Source organism: Pogona vitticeps, chromosome 2, assembly GCF_051106095.1.
Source record: "Pogona vitticeps strain Pit_001003342236 chromosome 2, PviZW2.1, whole genome shotgun sequence".
Lineage (NCBI taxonomy): Eukaryota > Metazoa > Chordata > Lepidosauria > Squamata > Agamidae > Pogona > Pogona vitticeps.
In genome coordinates this window covers 27,149,344-27,166,685 of record NC_135784.1, presented here as the reverse complement: position 1 = coordinate 27,166,685, position 17,342 = coordinate 27,149,344, and the positions used below count along the sequence as shown (strand labels likewise).

At 42.6% G+C, this 17,342-nt stretch overlaps 1 protein-coding gene across 1 annotated transcript; it reads left to right on the top strand.

Annotated features, from left to right (window-relative positions):
- The first annotated feature begins 8,335 nt into the window (after positions 1-8,335).
- Positions 8,336-17,048, top strand: LOC110070920 (vomeronasal type-2 receptor 26-like). The gene is made up of 5 exons (XM_078386842.1): positions 8,336-8,617; positions 9,842-10,090; positions 13,524-13,751; positions 14,277-14,403; positions 15,173-17,048. The coding sequence occupies exons 1-5, from the start codon at positions 8,336-8,338 to the stop codon at positions 16,081-16,083; spliced, it is 1,797 nt and encodes a 598-aa protein (XP_078242968.1). The 3' UTR covers positions 16,084-17,048.
- Positions 17,049-17,342: the final 294 nt, after the last annotated feature.

The window sequence follows — 17,342 nt, the reverse complement described above, 5'->3', positions numbered from 1 at the left end:
CATGGATGACAGATTAGGGATGTGATGGAAGCATAATCAACCCTCCTAAAACCTACAGGTACATATGTCTCATCCACAGGGAAACAAATGATACAGCCAAGGTGAACTGTGATACATCAGATTTCTAAGCTCTGGGGAGGAAACTCAAGGACTTTGAGGTCCAGATAGCATTTTTAGGTCTTCTCATCCATCCTATAAATACTCAGGAGTAGAAAGGAAAGAAAAATATTCCATATGAACAATTAGCTACAAAAGTGGTGCCTACATGAGAAATCTGGATTTTGGGACCATGGGCTATGTTTCCTGGAAGAGGGACTGCTGGTGAGTGATGGATGGTACCTCACAAGAATTGGGAAGAATGCATTTGGCCACAATGAAGGCAAACACAAGGAGCTGAAAATCTTAGTTCAGGAGAGTACATATGACTTCATAGAGATAACTAAAACTTGGCGGGATGATTCCTATGACTGAAACACAGCAATTGAAGGGTATAAATTGTTCACAAAGAACAGAAAAAATAGAAAGGGAGGTGGAGTAGCAGTATATATCAAAAACACACATTCCTGCACAGGAGGAAGAGTGTTGTTGTCCCATCTGGATTAATAATTGGGCAAAAAAACAAAAGGAACATAGTGGTTGGAGTCTACTACGCACTGCCCAATGAAGAAGAAGATGTGGATAAAACCTTTGAAAAACAAATTGTAAGAATTTCAAAGAAACACAATGCAATAGTAATGGGAGATTTCAATGATCCTGGTATCTCTTGGGAGGCAAATTCTGGCAAACATGACCCTTCTAAGAAATTCCTGATTTGTGTAGCTGATACTTTTCTATTACAAAAAAAAGGGAGGGAGAAACTAGGAGAGTAGCTATCCTGGACTTGATTCTAACCAACAGAGGTGACTTCGTGGAAGAAGTGTCAGCAAGAGGGACTCTTGGGGAAAGTGACCATTTGTGTTCTTAATTACAAAGGACACAAAAGCAGAGGGTAGCTACATGTCTACTCTGAACTTTAGGAAAGCAAGTTTTAATAAATTCAGAATACTGCTAGATAAGGTCTCATGGCAGGACAGCCTAACAGGAAAAGGAGTCCATGATGAGTAGGGGTGTCTTAAAAAGGAAATTCTGAAGGCACAGCTACAAACAATCCCAAAAAGAAAGAAAAGATGGAAGACGGGGCGGGGAGATCAGTGTGGCTTCAGAAAAAGCTCAGAGAGAACCCGAAGAGAAAAATGGATGCATGAACAAGTTGGAAGGAAGGTCACCCCAGAAAGGAAGAGTACTGGCAAGTAGCAAAGAATTGGAGGGATGGCATTTGGAACCATCTCTCAGATCTGCTTTGATTTGTATTCTTGCATTGAGTAGGAGTTTGACTCGATAGCCTTATAGGCCCCTTCCAACTCAGTTATTATATGATTCTTTGACTTAGGAAGGCAAAAGCTGAGAATAAGCTGAGGCAAGAAATTCTAAAAGCAACAAAAACACATTCTTCAGACTCAAGCACTGAAAAAAAACATGAAATCTAACAGGGACAAGTGCAAAGTTCTACATCTACAATTAAAAATCAAATGTACAGTTACAAGTTGGCATATACTTGGCTCAGTAACACCATAAGTGAAGAAAATCTACAAAATTGTTGATCACGAGCTGAATATGAGCCAACAGTGTGATGTGGTTACAAAAAAGGTCAATGCTGTTTTAGGCTACATTAAGAGAAACAGGGTCTCCAAATCCCATGAAGTACTAATTCCCCTCTATTTGGCACTGGTTAGGCCTTCTGCTTCATTGACTAAGCAAAAGCCTTTGACTGTGTGGACCACAGCAAACTATAGCAAGTCCTTAAAGAAATGGGAGTGCCTGACCACCTTGTCTATCTCCTGAGAAACCTATACGTGGGACAGAAAGCAACAGTTAGAACTGGATATGGACCAACTGATTCGAAATTGGGAAAAGACACACTCATTAGGCCCATTAGGAAGAAACCTAGCTTGGCGGCGGATGAAATTGGCAATTATAGATCCATCGCCAACATTTGTTTCTTAAGCAAGGTGGTCGAGAGGGTGGTGGCCGATCAGCTTCAATTGCTCCTGGATGAAACAGATGCCCTGGATCCATTTCAGTTGGGCTTCAGGCCGCGCCACGGTACAGAAACGGCATTGGTTGCCCTGTGTGATGACCTACTGAGGGAGGCCGACAGGGGCAAAGTGTCTCTGTTGGTCCTCCTTGATATCTCAGCGACCTTTGATACCATTGACCACGGTATCCTCCTGGGGAGGCTCTCCGAGCTGGGAATAGGTGGCCTGACATTGGCCTGGCTCCGTTCCTTCTTGGAGGACCGTCCCCAGAGAGTTCAGCTTGGGGAGAGTGTCTCGGCCCTGTGGAGCCTCAACTGTGGGGTCCCACAGGGGTCGATTATCTCCCCAATGCTGTTTAACATCTATATGAGGCCGCTGGGTGGGGTCATCAGGGGGTGTGGAGCTCTGTGTCATCAGTATGCGGATGACACCCAGCTCTACATCTCCCTTTTGCCAACCGCAGGAGATGCCTGGAGGCTGTACTGCAATGGATGCAGGAAAACGGGCTGAGGCTGAACCCGGACAAGACGGAGGTGCTGAGGGTGGGCCCCCCACAGTTGAGGATTTGGGAAACTCCCTCTCTTTTGGGGGGGTGACTCTGCCCGCCAAGGATGGGGTCCGCAGCTTGGGGATCCATCTGGACCCGGCGCTCACCATGGAATCACAGGTGGCATCGGTGGTCCGCACTGCCTTTTATCACCTTAGGCGGATAGCCCAGCTGCGGCCCTACCTTGATGTGGGGGCGCTCACTACCTTGGTACATGCGCTCGTAATCTCAAGATTAGACTGCTGTAATACGCTCTACGTGGGGCTGCCTTTGAGGTTGCTGCGGAAACTACAGGTGGTGCAGAATGCGGCGGCCAGATTACTCAGTGGAGTGAAAAAATTCCAACATATTTCGTCCACTCTGGCTGCATTGCATTGGCTGCCCATCCGTTTCCGCATTGATTTCAAAGTGTTGATGCTTACGTATAAAGCCCTAAACGGTTTAGGGCCTCGATATCTGGTGGAACGCCTACTCCCACCAAGATCTACCCGTGTCAATTGTGCGAGCCAGGAGGTGAGGCTGAGGAGCCTGACGCCGAGGGAGGCCCGGAAGGAGAATACAAGAAATCGGGCCTTCTCGGCGGTGGCTCCTCACCTCTGGAATAATCTACCTCCTGGGATTCGCGGGGCTCCTTCGCTGGGTATCTTCAAAAATCAATTGAAGACATGGATGTTCCGGCAGGCCTTCCCGCCAGACAATTCCTGACATTCCTTTCCTTCCCCTTTCCACTGTTTTCTATTTTTGCAGTCTTTATTATTTATGCTGTTTTATACATGTTTACTCTTATTATTCTTTGTTTGTTAGCCGCCTAGAGTGGTCCTGAGCTGACTAGATAGGTGGGATATAAATAAAATAAAATATAATAAAATAAAATAAAATAAAATAAAATAAATAAATAAATAAAATAAATAAATAAATAAATAAATAAATAAATAAATAAATAAATAAATAAATAAATAAATAAATAAATAAATAAATAAATAAATAAATAAATTTAAAGAATCCCAATAAAAATAGTTTTGCCCAGGAGCAGGAGGACACTAGCTTCGTGGGTTGCGTTGAAGCAGCCAGTTCACCTACTTTATTGTCTCCTGAAGCCCTGAGAGATCTTGCCTGGATAAGGATTTTTTATATAGGGAAAAGTCCTTAGAAGTGGCAGAGCCAAGCTTGGGAAGTACTCTTGGAAAGGAGAAAGGCTTGTATGAGACCCAGGAAAGAGCATTCTGCCCTGAGGACCAAGTAGTGGGACTGAGATCTATAGAGGGGAGTAAACTGCTTTTGGCAGGGTCGGAACCTATAGATGTGTTGCACCAGCACTGGAGGGCTAGCGAGTCTATTAGCTCTGCAGCTGAAAAAGGCCCTAAAACCTTGCAAAGCAAACCCCCTACCTAGCACATCAGTGAAGAAAGAAATAGAATGAGTTAACAAGCTCAGTGCATCTAAAACAAACCAATCATTTGAAACTGCACTTGAAAGAAATTATCCTGAGAATCTTAAAGTTACCCGTGATAGTGGTCCCCCACACAGGATGTACCTGTGGGTGAACTTGTGAGTGAGGAGGAAGGCATAAGCCCTGATATCTTAAAGAAGGACACATCCAGAGATGTTCAGAAGGAGGAGAAGGAACTGCCTATTCTTTCCCCAGCTGAGAAAGTGGAGCCCTGAGCCAGAAAGAAAGCAGGCTTCACAAGGAAATGGCAAGCCAAGGACATCCAGTGGACATCAGAGGGCCCGATGACTGCCAGTCGACTGAAGAGAATGCAGAAGAAGGAGCCGGGGATCATCAGAGGAACCCCTGAGTGCCAGCAGTCATGTGACCAGCTGAAGGAGGCAGTAACAACCAGATCAGTCCACAGTGCACCTTACTACAGCTGGAGGTTCACCATCTTCATGGAGGTATTGAGCGTTGGACTTGGAGATGTGCTGTGCAAAGCAGATGATAGTGGGAATGTGCAAGACTTGGACTTTGTAATCCACAGCATAAAAGGGACTCAGATTGTGGATGCTGGTACCTTGCCTCAAAAGCCAAATGATTAATGGGGAGATAAACAAAATGGGTATTGTATAATAAATGTTCTGTTTGTGTATAGTGATGAAAAATTTAATATTGATGGACTGAAACATGTAGAATGATTCAAGGACTTTTAAAATAAACTTGAATGGACTAATGAGTAACCGTTCAACTATTTATGTAAATTTCCATGATTATGTTATATTTCTGTAAGGTTGTGAGGTTAAATGTCGTGAGTATAAATCAAAAGGTAAAATATGCAATTGACTTGTATTGCAATGTTTAGAGTGATAAGATATTGTGATTGTTATACAGTGGTGCCCCGCTTGACGACGACCCCACTTGATGACGAAATCGCTTGACAAGTTTTTTGCGATCGCTGTTGTGATTGCAAATGATGGTTCCAATGGGTTTTTTTGCATTACGTTGATTAGGAGCCTGCTTCGCGAACCATTTGTTCACTAAACGATGATTTTTCCGGTTCCACAAAATGGCTTCCCTCCCTTTGCAAAATAGCTGCTTTCTGGACCCCTGCTTCGGAAGACAGTGTAACGTGGCAGGCCACTCCAAAGTCACTGCCAACTCCAGGCCTCTCAGAATGACCACCACGCCACTACACACTCTTGCTGCCACCAACCTTTCCTTTAAATAAAAAGGACAAGGGTTTCTTTCAAAAATAAAACTGGTTTATTGATTACAAAATAAAATAGGTAAATCACAGGATGATAATCACGATGTAAATCACTGCTTCTTATTTAATTAATCACATAGACTTCCCCTCACTGACACCTTAGGCACACAGGCCTCTAACTAACTCTGTCTCTCCAGATCTCACTCTGGTTCTCTGACTCAATCTCTATCTGTCTTCACACACTCTTTACCCCCCTTTTTTATACCAGCTCCTCCCCTTCAGTTCCACCCTCTGTCACACCATTGGCTGATGATTCACTGCCCAGCTGTGACGGACAGGTGAGGTCATGGCTCCCCGTTACAACAGTGATTTTAAACAGCTGATCGGCAGTTCTCTAAGGGCGATCTTCACTGGACAATGAGGTATTTCCCCACTGGAACACATTAACTGGTTTTCATTGCATTCCAATGGTTTTTTTCTTTTCGCTTAACAGTGATTTTCCTGGAACTGATTATTGTCATCAAGCAGGGCACCACTGTAATAAATATTGTCATTGCTTGCAGAATGTTGCCAGAGGGTAAGTAGAGTTTTTATGCAATGATGCATGTTTGTTTGGGATGGAAAATGTGTTTCCCCTCCCAAACAAACATATTTAAGGGGGGAGGAATGTAGTGTTCACCCTTGTTACGCAATAAGTTATGTATTATTCATGAGTTATATGCTAATGTGGTTAAGAGGTGGGTCCACAAGAGATGTTAAAAAGCCTGAGAGAGGAGGAGTTAGCTAAGTCGGGACTGAATTGAGTTCAGTCTGTGTTAGGAATCAGAGAGAGAAGGAGGGGGTCTGAGAAGTGATTAGTCTGAGTGTAAACTGTGATAATTACTACAGAAGGTTAATATTAAAGTTTGATGAAACTTGAAGAATGTGCTTATGAATTGTACCAGAAACCAACTGTAATTAATGAACCTGTTCTATTCAAAAGTCAGTACTGAATGGACCTTCATCTTTTCTAAGTAAAGTAAATTGATAAGGAGATCAACTGGTGGTAGCGTGTTGAGTAGTGTTTTGCTTTGCCTTTGTGAGCTCTGTGTTTCGTGAGACAAACAGGGGCCATGAGGGTGAACACCACAGCAACCAACATGAATTTGACCCAGCTCCGGGGGGGGGGGCAGTGGAAGACAGGAGGGCCTGGCATGCTTTGGTCCATGGGGTCACGAAGAGTCGGACATGACTTAACAACTAAACAACAACAACAATCCCCAACTTCAGTCACAAAAGGCGATGTTATATTGAGGCACTGTCTCTCCCACAGCTTCATAGAGCCTTCACTGAACTTAGATTTCAGCAGATGCCCTCTGCATATCTTGAAGGGAAATACAAAAGAATTCCAGTTAGAGAATTCAAATATCTGTTTGGCTGCAACCAGAGAGAAGACATAATCCACTATTTATTGTTCGGCCCCCTCTATAAGGGCTACAGAGAAATATTTTTGTAATTTATTACCCAATTGTTCCCTAATTGCACATCCAAGGAATTAGTATTAAGATTGCTTATTGACAATCAACCATTCATTACATATTGCTGTAGCACTATTTGCGTTGGCAGCCAAGAAGCTGAGGTCTGGTTTTCTCAAGGACCATAATGCCACTTGATAAATAAATAAATAAATAAATAAATAAATAAATAAATAAATAAATAAATAAATAAATAAATAAATAAATAATTTAATGATCCATGGTTTAGTCAGTGTTACTCAAAGAAGGTCACATTTTAAAATATATAGTTCTAAAATATATGTTTTTAAAACTTGGATTTTCTTATACATATCAAACATTGCATATTGTAACTCCTTTGGCCATAAAACAATAAAGTTTTGACTGAGTTACTGCAATTGTGTGTACATCATGAGTGTCTCTCTTCTCTAAAGGTCACCCAACACTTTGCCTGAATGGTTCCCTCTGTCACCCATGAAACAGATTACACTGTTTTGGCACACAAACATGTTTTCTCTAGCTGCACAGCTACATACTGAAGCATCTGGCAAACCAAGAGTGCTGTAGGAGTCAGGTTTGCCCCCTAATAATTATGAAAATCACGGTGATTTATTCAGGTTTTCACCAAAGCTCATGGGGCCGTGTTTTGCCAAGCATAGACTCTGAAACTGACACAAGAGTAGACTCAGCAACTTCTCTTCTACAAAACTTGGAAACGCTAGTGCATAAATACCTCCTGGGCCACTCAGTGCCTGGGGCTGATAATGAGGAAAGACAGGGTCTGTGCCAGAGTGATTGTGTCAACTCCATCCCTGCTTCAGATTTGAAGGCAGCAGTCCTGAACTCCTGTTTTTTTCCGAGAAGGCACAGCAGCTGTACTCTTATAGGAGTGTTTGTTTTCTAACTAGTTAGGTTTGAGTCTAATGACAGATTGTTTGGGAGGAGAGAATGGAGAGAGCTTTCTTAGGTGCCTCCTGCATGGCATGGCGGCATCTGCTGATGCTTACATTGTCACTCTGTTTTTACCGTGTGGGGCTTAAGAGACAATGCCCCTGGAAGAAGATCCGTGATCGAAAAGCTGTCTTTAATTACTACAGTCCAGGAGATTATCAAATTTCTGGGATCATAGCTACTACAAATACCATATTCCTACCATATGATTTCTCCGCATCTCCTGTAACCAATTTTTACCTGTAAGTAGTGGTGACTGAAGGCACATTCTGTGTGTGTTTGTGTTTGTGTGTGTGTCTCTGTGTGTGTTAGCCCCTATTTAATTTAGGGGAAAGGTTTCTGGGATTTGTAGAAATTCTCCTTGGGTGGCTCTAGTTACTTCGCAACCTAGCCTTCCAAATGCTGCAACTTCTGAGGTTGATCCTTAGAAACACAGCAGTCACTTCACAAAGCAACAGTCAGTACCACTTGGTGATGTTGTCAAGAATGATGCTACTGGCACTCATTCACTAGGTGTGCAGTTTTAAGTGTGAAATGCAAAGATTTCTGTTTTCTTAAATGATGCAAGAATTTCATACACTTGCCCAGTCAACCCCACCACATCCCTTTTATTCCAGTATACAAGGCATGATCTTCTGGGACATCCTGCCCTTCTTGTTTGCTGTACGTGAAATCAATGAGAACCCAAAGTTCTTGCCCAATATCACCCTGGGCTACAACGTCTATGAGAATTATTTCAATCCAAGAATGACTTCTGAAGCTTTGGTGGACCTGCTGTCTGTGGGGCAGCAACATATTCCAAACTACGGCTGCGGAAGGAAAAACAGAATGCTGGCAGTTCTAGAAGGGGCCAACTCTGAAATCTCCACGCAGTTTTCAACCATGCTGGACATCTACAAAATCCCACAGGTAGGACCGGGGTGGAGAACGAGCCCACTCCCACTTTCCCATTTCTCCAGCAATATCTTGAATGCTACACTGATGGGTCTATAGAGAGTCATTACTAAAAGAAGGAGATGTGTTTTTGTATTCATTGGTGTATGTACACATTCATTTTGTCCTTTGTCTTCTTGCATTACCCAATTTTGTGGCTCTTGAGACAGTAGAATTCAAGGTTGTCAGGTTTCATTCCTTAAAACCTTGAATGATCCAGAGAGACTATTAGTGCAGTTCTGTACAGCAACCATCCTCAATCTGGTCTCCTGCAGACCTGGTGTACTGCCTAATAACCCTTAGAGCTGGGAACAATGGGAAATATAGTGCAATTTATCTGCAGGGCATGTATAGGATGCGGAAAGCTGAGATACAGATGGAGGCTACTGCAGAGTGTCCTTGGCTCGGAAAAAAATTGTCAATGGAAAATGAAAGATTTGTGCCCTGCATATGAATTCTTTTGAAAAATGTATTTTATCACTTTGATTTGGAATACATTGTCTAGGATGCTAAATGTGGATTTTTCACAGGAAAGCTAAATATTTGTTGTATCAAGAGAGTAGCCAAAGAAGCAGTAGTAAGATGAATTTTACTCTGTGCCATGAGTCTCCACCAACCCATGGCAACTTTCTAACTGAGGGATAAGTGAATAAGGACCAAAAAATAAAAATGGTACAAATAAAGTATAGAGAGCTACAGTTCTTTGCTATGGGGTGGGAAATGAAAAGGACAAGCTGTTAGAGCTTTCCCTTTATTCAACGTAAAATAAAAGTAAAATAACAGCAGCAATGAGAACTTGGGAGACTGCATTAGGAAGGACACAATACCAGCATTCGAAGGGTCACATCCAGAGTAAGGATAGTAAGGATATGTCCAGCCTGTGAGATGGAGAGGAAGACCAACAACAAAAGGCATCTTCTGCCTTTTCTCTTATAGGGAGAGAAAAGAGACAGGGAAAAGGGTTTACATGGGAGCAAGTATGGGGCATAATTATTTCAGATAAGTCCCATTATCTGCTTCTCTTTGAGAGACATAATCATTCAATGTGCTTTTCAATGCAGGAAGGTTTATTATTTGATATAAGCTACACAGTAGTTAGTAGTTGCGCTGAAAACTGTTTGAGATCGAGATTCAAGAAACATCTGTGATTGTCATTAAAATCTGTCTCCCATCCCTCCCCCACCCCACTTTCCTAAACAGGTCAGTTATGGTTTTATCACTCAGATTTCAAGGAATAAAGATCGCTTCCCATTTTTCTATCAGACAGCCCCAAAACAAGAACCTCCTTTCCTGGGGATCATCAAACTCCTCCTTCATTTCAAGTGGACCTGGATAAATATTCTCGCTCCAGAGAATGACAGTGGAGAAAGATTTGCCAGCAGTTTTTCATCCGTAGCCACAAGCAACGGTATTTGTGTTGCATTCACGTACAGGATGCCTATGATGAATGTTTATAGAAAGATAAATATGCTTTTTCTTCTTTTGAATACTAAAGCCAATGTACTTGTTTGTCAGTTGGACTCTCAAGCTATGGCCACTTTATTGGTGGTAACGCGAGAGGTTAATATGCATTCTGCAACTGTTGGAAAAGTTTGGATCACAACAGCTTTGCAGGACCTCAGTGTGAGGCTGCTGTTCAAATTGGCTGATCTCCAGCACACCCATCTTTATTTGTCTTTCTTGATCCAGACAAACAAAGCAACACGATATGACAACTTTGATGAGCTGCACTTTGACATTAAGCAATATGGGCAGAAAGCGTTTCATTGTTTATATTCGAAACACAGCATGTCTGTGAAAGTCTGGAAAAGGTGTTTAGAAGGAAAGAACTGGGAGAATCCACACCAGGCTGTCACAGAGAGAATCCTGTCTCAAGACAACTACAGTATTTACAAGGCCATCCAGGCTGTGGCACAAACTTTGCATGCAGCTGAGCTGTTCCGATCCAATTGGAGGAGGAGGAGGAGGCGTTTGGACAGACGGGCACCTCCGTGCGTCCCACCCTGGCAGGTACTTCTTTTTCTTCATTCTTTCAGGTAAAATCCCTATCAACTGCTGACATCTTGAAACTGGAGGAGCCTGTGACTCGGGCATCAGAGTTTCTGTGGGGTAAGAAGTGGCCCAGTCAACAGTTCTCCACCTGCAGATTGTCAGAGTAGACTTTGTCTAGAGAGGTGGGGTATAAGTCCAAATAAAGTAAAGATGGGATGTAAAAACTTTCCTGTGACACAATAGGAGTAGGTGGGTTGGTGGGTTGGTGGGTTGTTATGTATGTTGTTATGTATGTATGTGTGTGCGTTTGCTTGTTTGTTTTTACTCAAACTTTCTCGCCCAAAGGACCCAAGGCAGCTCACATAATTAAACAGACAATATTTAAATGCAAAAAAAATAGTTTTAAAATTTTTAACAGGTATTATATTTATACTGATAATTAAAATTAATGCTAAAGAAATATTAGAAGCTGTAGAGCAAAACAGTCCATTCAAAACCTCCTCTCAGACACCCAGTCACTAAGGAAAAACCTGCCTAAAGAGAAAGGTCTTTGATACAATCATAAAGTAATTCAGTTGGAAGATCTACAGTGGGGTCTTGACTTGAGAACTTAATCCGTATTGGAAGGCGGTTCTCAAGTCAAAAAGTTCTCAGGTCAAATCTGCATTTCCCATAGGAATGCATTGAAAACCATTTGATCCGTATCTGCTCTTTTCCGACCATAGAAACTAATGGGAAACTGCTATTCTGCCTTCGACCACTAGAGGGGGATATTTTGTTTCTTTTTTTCTTAGGTCAAGAAAGGTTCAGGGAAGGCAGGGAAAATACAGTCCAGGCAGTCCGAAGACTGTCTCCCAACCCACTCTCTAAACGCTGGGAGGAGTGAGGAAGCAGACAGGCACCCTTTTCACTGGCCAACAGTTAACTGAAAGTTCACATTTTGCACTTTCCCTGCCTCCCACGAGGTTTTTTATAAGTTCTTAACTCAAATCTAAGTATGTAAGTCAAGTCGATATTTTCCTATGAGAGTGGTTCTTAAGTCAAAATGTTCTTAACTCAAGCCGTTCTTAAGTCAAGACCCCACTGTATAAGGCCACCAAGTCAAAGCTTCTGCTCAGTGCAGGAATCCAGATCAAAGCAGGTTTGCCAGATGATTGTCCCATTTTCTCTTCAATATCTCCAGTATTGCCTGCTTGAGGAAAGATAGCAAAGTTGGATCCAGCCTGGTTTTTCACGGGAGGGAGTTTCAGAGTCTGGGAGTTGTTTCATATCCACATGACGGCCAAGCTGGACTGGATGTGAATGGTTTTGTCTGCAAAGTGCTTTGCAAATTCTTCAAAGCAAGCTGCAGTGTGCTTTGTGGCTTCTAGTGATGTTAGAAATAAATAAACACAGTCTAACATTCTGCTGACCTGGTCTCAGATATGCTGCTGGAATCTCGTAACGTCAGTGGGTTGAGTCTTCTTGGCCCCCACCAACTTCTCCTAAATGCTAACAGGTTTTGTCTCATAGCAGAGCATACACTAGTTTGCATTTATCTTTCATGTACTAGATGTGATGGTGGTAATGGGGAGTACAGAGGTACTTATTGAGTCTGTTTTTCATATGCTGTCCACTAAACAATTGTTAATTGCTTGTTTTAATATATAAAAGGTCCCTTTTCTTGAGTACAGGCATGAGTTGCCGGGGGATTCTAGCTCTTGTAGTAAAAAAAGAAAGGAAAGAAAAAGAAAAGGGTTTTTTAAAGTTAAATCCGTTAAATCAATTCAATTTAGGAGCCTCGTGGCGCAGTGGTTAAAGCGCTGTACTGCAGCTAAAACTGTGCTCACGACCAGGGGTTCAAATCCCAGGTAGCCGGCTCAAGGTTGACTCAGCCTTCTATCCTCCTGAGGTCGGTAAAATGAGTACCCAGCTTGCTGGGGGGGCAATGTGTAGCCTGCATAATTAAATTGTAAACCGCCCAGAGAGTGCTTGAAGCGCTGTGGTGCGGTATATAAGCAGCACGCTTTGCTTTTTTTTTTTTTTTAAGAAGAAGTTATTTTTCATACTCTAAGAAAACCTCATATTTTCTGAATAAAAATCCTAGAGTCTCCCATCACCTGAATGAGGCTTATTGCTCCTGTAATCCAAACAGGGTTGGTACTTTATTGATAGATTGAGAAGTTTTGAAGAAGAGCCCCCCTTGGGTAAAACACTGAATGCGAGAGGCGGGGTGGAAATTCAAGAATGGATCTTAGGTCTCTTGTAACTGTAAAAACTGAATTTACATATCAACTGCGGTCAAACTAAATTCTTAGGGGGTACATACGTATTCCTTATGATTAGCTTGTTTTTCTCTCCATATTAACATTTTCACAGTGGATTTCAGAGTTGCAAATGGAGCCAAAGACCAATCACAAGACAAAACCTGCAAAATGTGGTGGTGAGGGAAAGCATACTCCAAAACTAACCTTTCAGTTTTTCATTACTTAAAAAAGCAAATTTTTTGCTTTTTATGCATCTCTGCTGCTTACATACCATTTGCCATCTACATATGTCTCATTTGCTCCTCTTAAACAGCAGAGATCACTAGAGGCTGGAGTAAATTCAGCTGCTGCCCATTTTAGTGATATTCTCCCCTTTAGTTAGTTTTGGTTGAAGACCCAGATGCTATCTTTATTTACTATTGGAGTTCATTGTCGTTATTTAGCCTTCCCTTGGTTTATGTAATTGGTGTGTTGATTTGTTTCATGTATTGTTTTGTTTGGGGTGAAGGGTAGGGTTTTATGTTAAAATGAAAGACCACCTAGAGTAGTGGTTTCCAGTAAATGGAGCAGTATATAAATGTCAAACATTCAGGGCTGAATAATAGGATTCCCTGTGTGTTTAATGAGCTTGCTTCTTCTTCTAGCTTCATCCCTTCCTGATAATCTTCCAGCATTACAATGTTTCCATGAATGGAGATGAGTTCCATGAGAATCAGGATTTGGCAGCCAGCTTTCATATCATGAACTGGGTGAGGTTCCCCAACAAGTCCACTGCTGGAGTAGATGTTGGGCGCATAGAGAGATGGGACTCCTCTGATCTCAAAATCGCCATTGATGATAGTGTCATTGTGTGGCCAACATGGTTTAACCAGGTGGGGGGAAAACAACTTGTTTCCTTTTATTCTCTTCAATAGATCTTACCAGGAAATCCCAAGCATATCTACTCTAATGTCTATCCCTCTGAGTTCAGTGAGGCTTATTCGTACATACAGTAAATGGGTAAGACATTCCAGCATAAAGCAAAAATGATGCTGATGAGAATGATGCCATACGAGAACTTGTGGACAGAAACTACACATTTGCAGGTAGCCTGCAATGAGCTTTTTACTATAGCTCATCTACAAAAGGGCAAAAGACTTTGGTTACAAATCAGCTGGCAGTTGGCTTTGCTGATATTGCTCCATCTTCCATGCTAGTCCCAGTATATATTTGGCAGCTGTTACCAATAAAGTTGCAGCCCATTTTTACTTCCAATGCCTGTGTGTTTTGTGATTATTTCATACTAGCCTGGGACCACTGCCTGATGGCTTGGAGAACAGAGCCATATGAATAAAATCCTTTATTAATATTAAAAACAGCATCCTAATGAACACATTTTCCTGGATGGCCTTTTGTAGACTGCACCTTTCTCTAGATGTACTAAAAGCTGCCGCCCTGGACAAGCCAAGCTGACTAAGGAGGGAGAGCCTGTCTGCTGCTATGACTGCACCCCCTGTGCTGAAGGCGCCATCTCCACTCGAGAAGGTGGGTGACTCAAGGGCAAAACAGCAGGGAAGATCTGGCTGTAGATTTCCTGCTTCCTGCAGCAGGCTGGGCTTCTAGGAGCCCTGAGGTGTTTCCCAGCTCTACAGTTTTAGGATTACTGTATATGATTTAAGGTATTCAGGAGGGGAATCCTTAAAGATGAGGACAAAACAAAAAGGAAGATTTAGCTGTAGATTTCCTGCAGCACGTTGGACTTGATGGGCTTTTGGGGTGCTTTCCAGCTCTCTGGATCAAGGATTGTATGATTCAGAAAAGAATTGAATAGCCTTTATGGCCACTATAAATTTGTTTTATATTTCCTAATTAAGCACTTCCCTACCACTCTACTGTTATCCCAACTGGAGCTTGATCAATAGTCCTTCTTTTGATTGGGCAGAAACTCTCATTCTCATAAAAAAGGGACTTCCTCAGCCCTTTTATGCCAGTATGTTTTCGGGAATGTTGATGCTTAGGTTGAACCTGAAAAACTTCTTCCTGGCCACTGAGGATAAGGAAGACACCTGTTGCACCACATCAGTGGACCATAATATCAGTAGCCTGTTTCCCACAGTGGACAAACAGATATATCTGGGAAATCCATCAGCAGAGTCAGAAGGCATACCTTTTTCCTGAGAGCCATTGCTCGCAGCATCTGCTCTTCCCTTTACATATTTCCTCTATATCAGAATGATCCATATAGCCATCACACCCCTCTTGTGGTATATACTCTTTCTGAAATGTTCTTAAAAGCTTCTACAACTCATATCAGATGCAAAAAACTGCAAGAACTGTCCAGACAATCAATATTCGAATGAGGACCGAGATCAATGTGTTGACAAAGTTATCAGCTTCCTCTCTTATGAAGAACCTTTGGGGATTTCCCTTACTTTCTTGGCCATGTTTTCATCCCTAAATACACTCTTGGTGTTAGGGATATTTGTGAAACACCGAGAAACGCCCATCGTCAGAGCCAACAACCGGGACCTCACTTATGTCCTCCTCGGCTCCCTTCTCCTTTGCTTCTTGTCCCCCTTTCTATTCATTGGCCAGCCCCAGAGAGTGACCTGCCTTCTCCGACAAACTGCCTTCAGCGTCATCTTCTCCGTTGCCGTCTCTTCCCTGTTGGCAAAAACCGTCATGGTAGTGGTAGCCTTTATGGCCACTAAGCCAGGGAACACAATGAGGAAATGGCTGGGGAAGATTTGGGCCAACTCCATTGTCCTTTCTTGTTCCAGTGTACAACTGGGCATCTGCATTGTTTGGCTGGGCATCTCTCCTCCATTCCCAGACTCAGACATGCATTCCCAACCTGGGCTGATCATACTGCAGTGCAACGAAGGCTCTGTTGTGATGTTTTATAGTGCCCTTGGCTATATGGGCTTTCTGGCTGCCACCTGTTTCACCCTGGCTTTCCTAGCCAGGAAGCTGCCTGGGCCCTTCAATGAAGCCAAGCTGATCACCTTCAGCATGTTAGTCTTCTGCAGTGTTTGGGTGTCCTTTGTGCCCACCTACCTGAGCACCAAAGGGAAGTACATGGTGGCCGTGCAGGTCTTCTCCATCCTATCCTCCAGTCTGGGATTACTAATTTGCATCTTTGTCCCCAAATGCTACATTATTGTGTTTAAGCCTGAGCTGAACACCAAGGAGCTTCTGATGCTGAAAACAAAGGATGGCACTTGATTCTTCATTAAAAATAAATGAATTGGCAGTTTCTTGTCCTCTGTAGATACAGCGATGTTCATATGTTTCCTTAATTGACAGCACTTCACATATATTGAGATGAAAACTAGTAGTAAACAGAAGAACAAAAGTATTCTACCACCTTGTACAGTGACAGGATGCAAAATGACCTATTTGAAGTCAGGACTTGTAAGTGTACTACCGATGCGTAGCACTGGTCACCAAGAACACGGTTGTGTATGACATAAGCAAGTCTAGACCTGAAAGGTGTATGTGGGTGAGTTCATGGCTCTGAACTCAATTTGTTTTGTGGGGATAGAATTCATGACTCTCTTCTCTTTGTGCCCTACAAGGGGAGAAATGTTACATGACATGTTCTTCTGGGAGCATGTGACAGATTAATAGCCAAGGTGCACTGGATTGTCCATGGCAAAAGTGTTAGCCTGTCTTTCTTGGCTCCATGTGGCTACTTGAAATGTAGGAGAATTTCATTTTTGGTTTGTACCCTGTGTTCTAATGATCCATGTGTCTATGTGCAATGCTAATAAAGAATGTGAGGGGAAAATCTGTTTGGTGAAGAGCAGTGTATTCTTAACACAAATAAATAAATGAGGGGAAAATGAATGGAATGGTTCTTTCTCTGACCCACATGAAAGTATTTCAGTGGTTTCTAGCCTTGGTCCTCTAATGGTGTTGGCTTGCAGTTTGAACATCCTCAGCACTGGCTGGGGCTTCTGGGGTTTCAAATGTGACAACATCTGGTGACCCATGCTTGTGAACTTGTGTATGTTCTGTGCCATGAGGTCAGAGCTGACTAATAGCAACCCTAATTGATATTGAAGGAATCGTTTTACCAGGCCTATTCCCTCAGTGGGTCTCCATGCCCAAATGGGGTCCAAACCCTGTTCTCCAGAGTCCTAGTCCATTATTCCCTCCAGTCCACCACATTGGGACTCCTTGTGAACTAATACGCTACAACTACTAGCCTTCTGCAACTCGCCCTCAGGTGGACACCATCCAATGTCAGTGGCATGGTGTACCATAGTGGGCGTATCTGGCAGTGGCAGCAGTGGGATTAGCAGCTGGAGGCAAGGATGCTTTCAGTTCAGTTTCCACAGTGCCCACAACATAGGTTTACTCTGAGGCAAAGAACGTAATGACAGATTTTACGCTTGGGAAAACACACCTTAAAATGACATACTTTCTTTTAGCATCTGCATTCATCAACTTGATGAATTCATCCCACTATTTTAACTGCA

Bases quoted from the DNA above. Each gene is read 5' to 3' on its own strand.
- LOC110070920 (XM_078386842.1), top strand. From the start codon at position 8,336: ATGATCTTCTGGGACATCCTGCCCTTCTTGTTTGCTGTACGTGAAATC. The intron at 13,752-14,276 runs GTGGGGGGAAAA...GGCCTTTTGTAG, and splicing joins GGCCAACATGGTTTAACCAG to ACTGCACCTTTCTCTAGATG. The intron at 14,404-15,172 runs GTGGGTGACTCA...AACTCATATCAG, and splicing joins CGCCATCTCCACTCGAGAAG to ATGCAAAAAACTGCAAGAAC.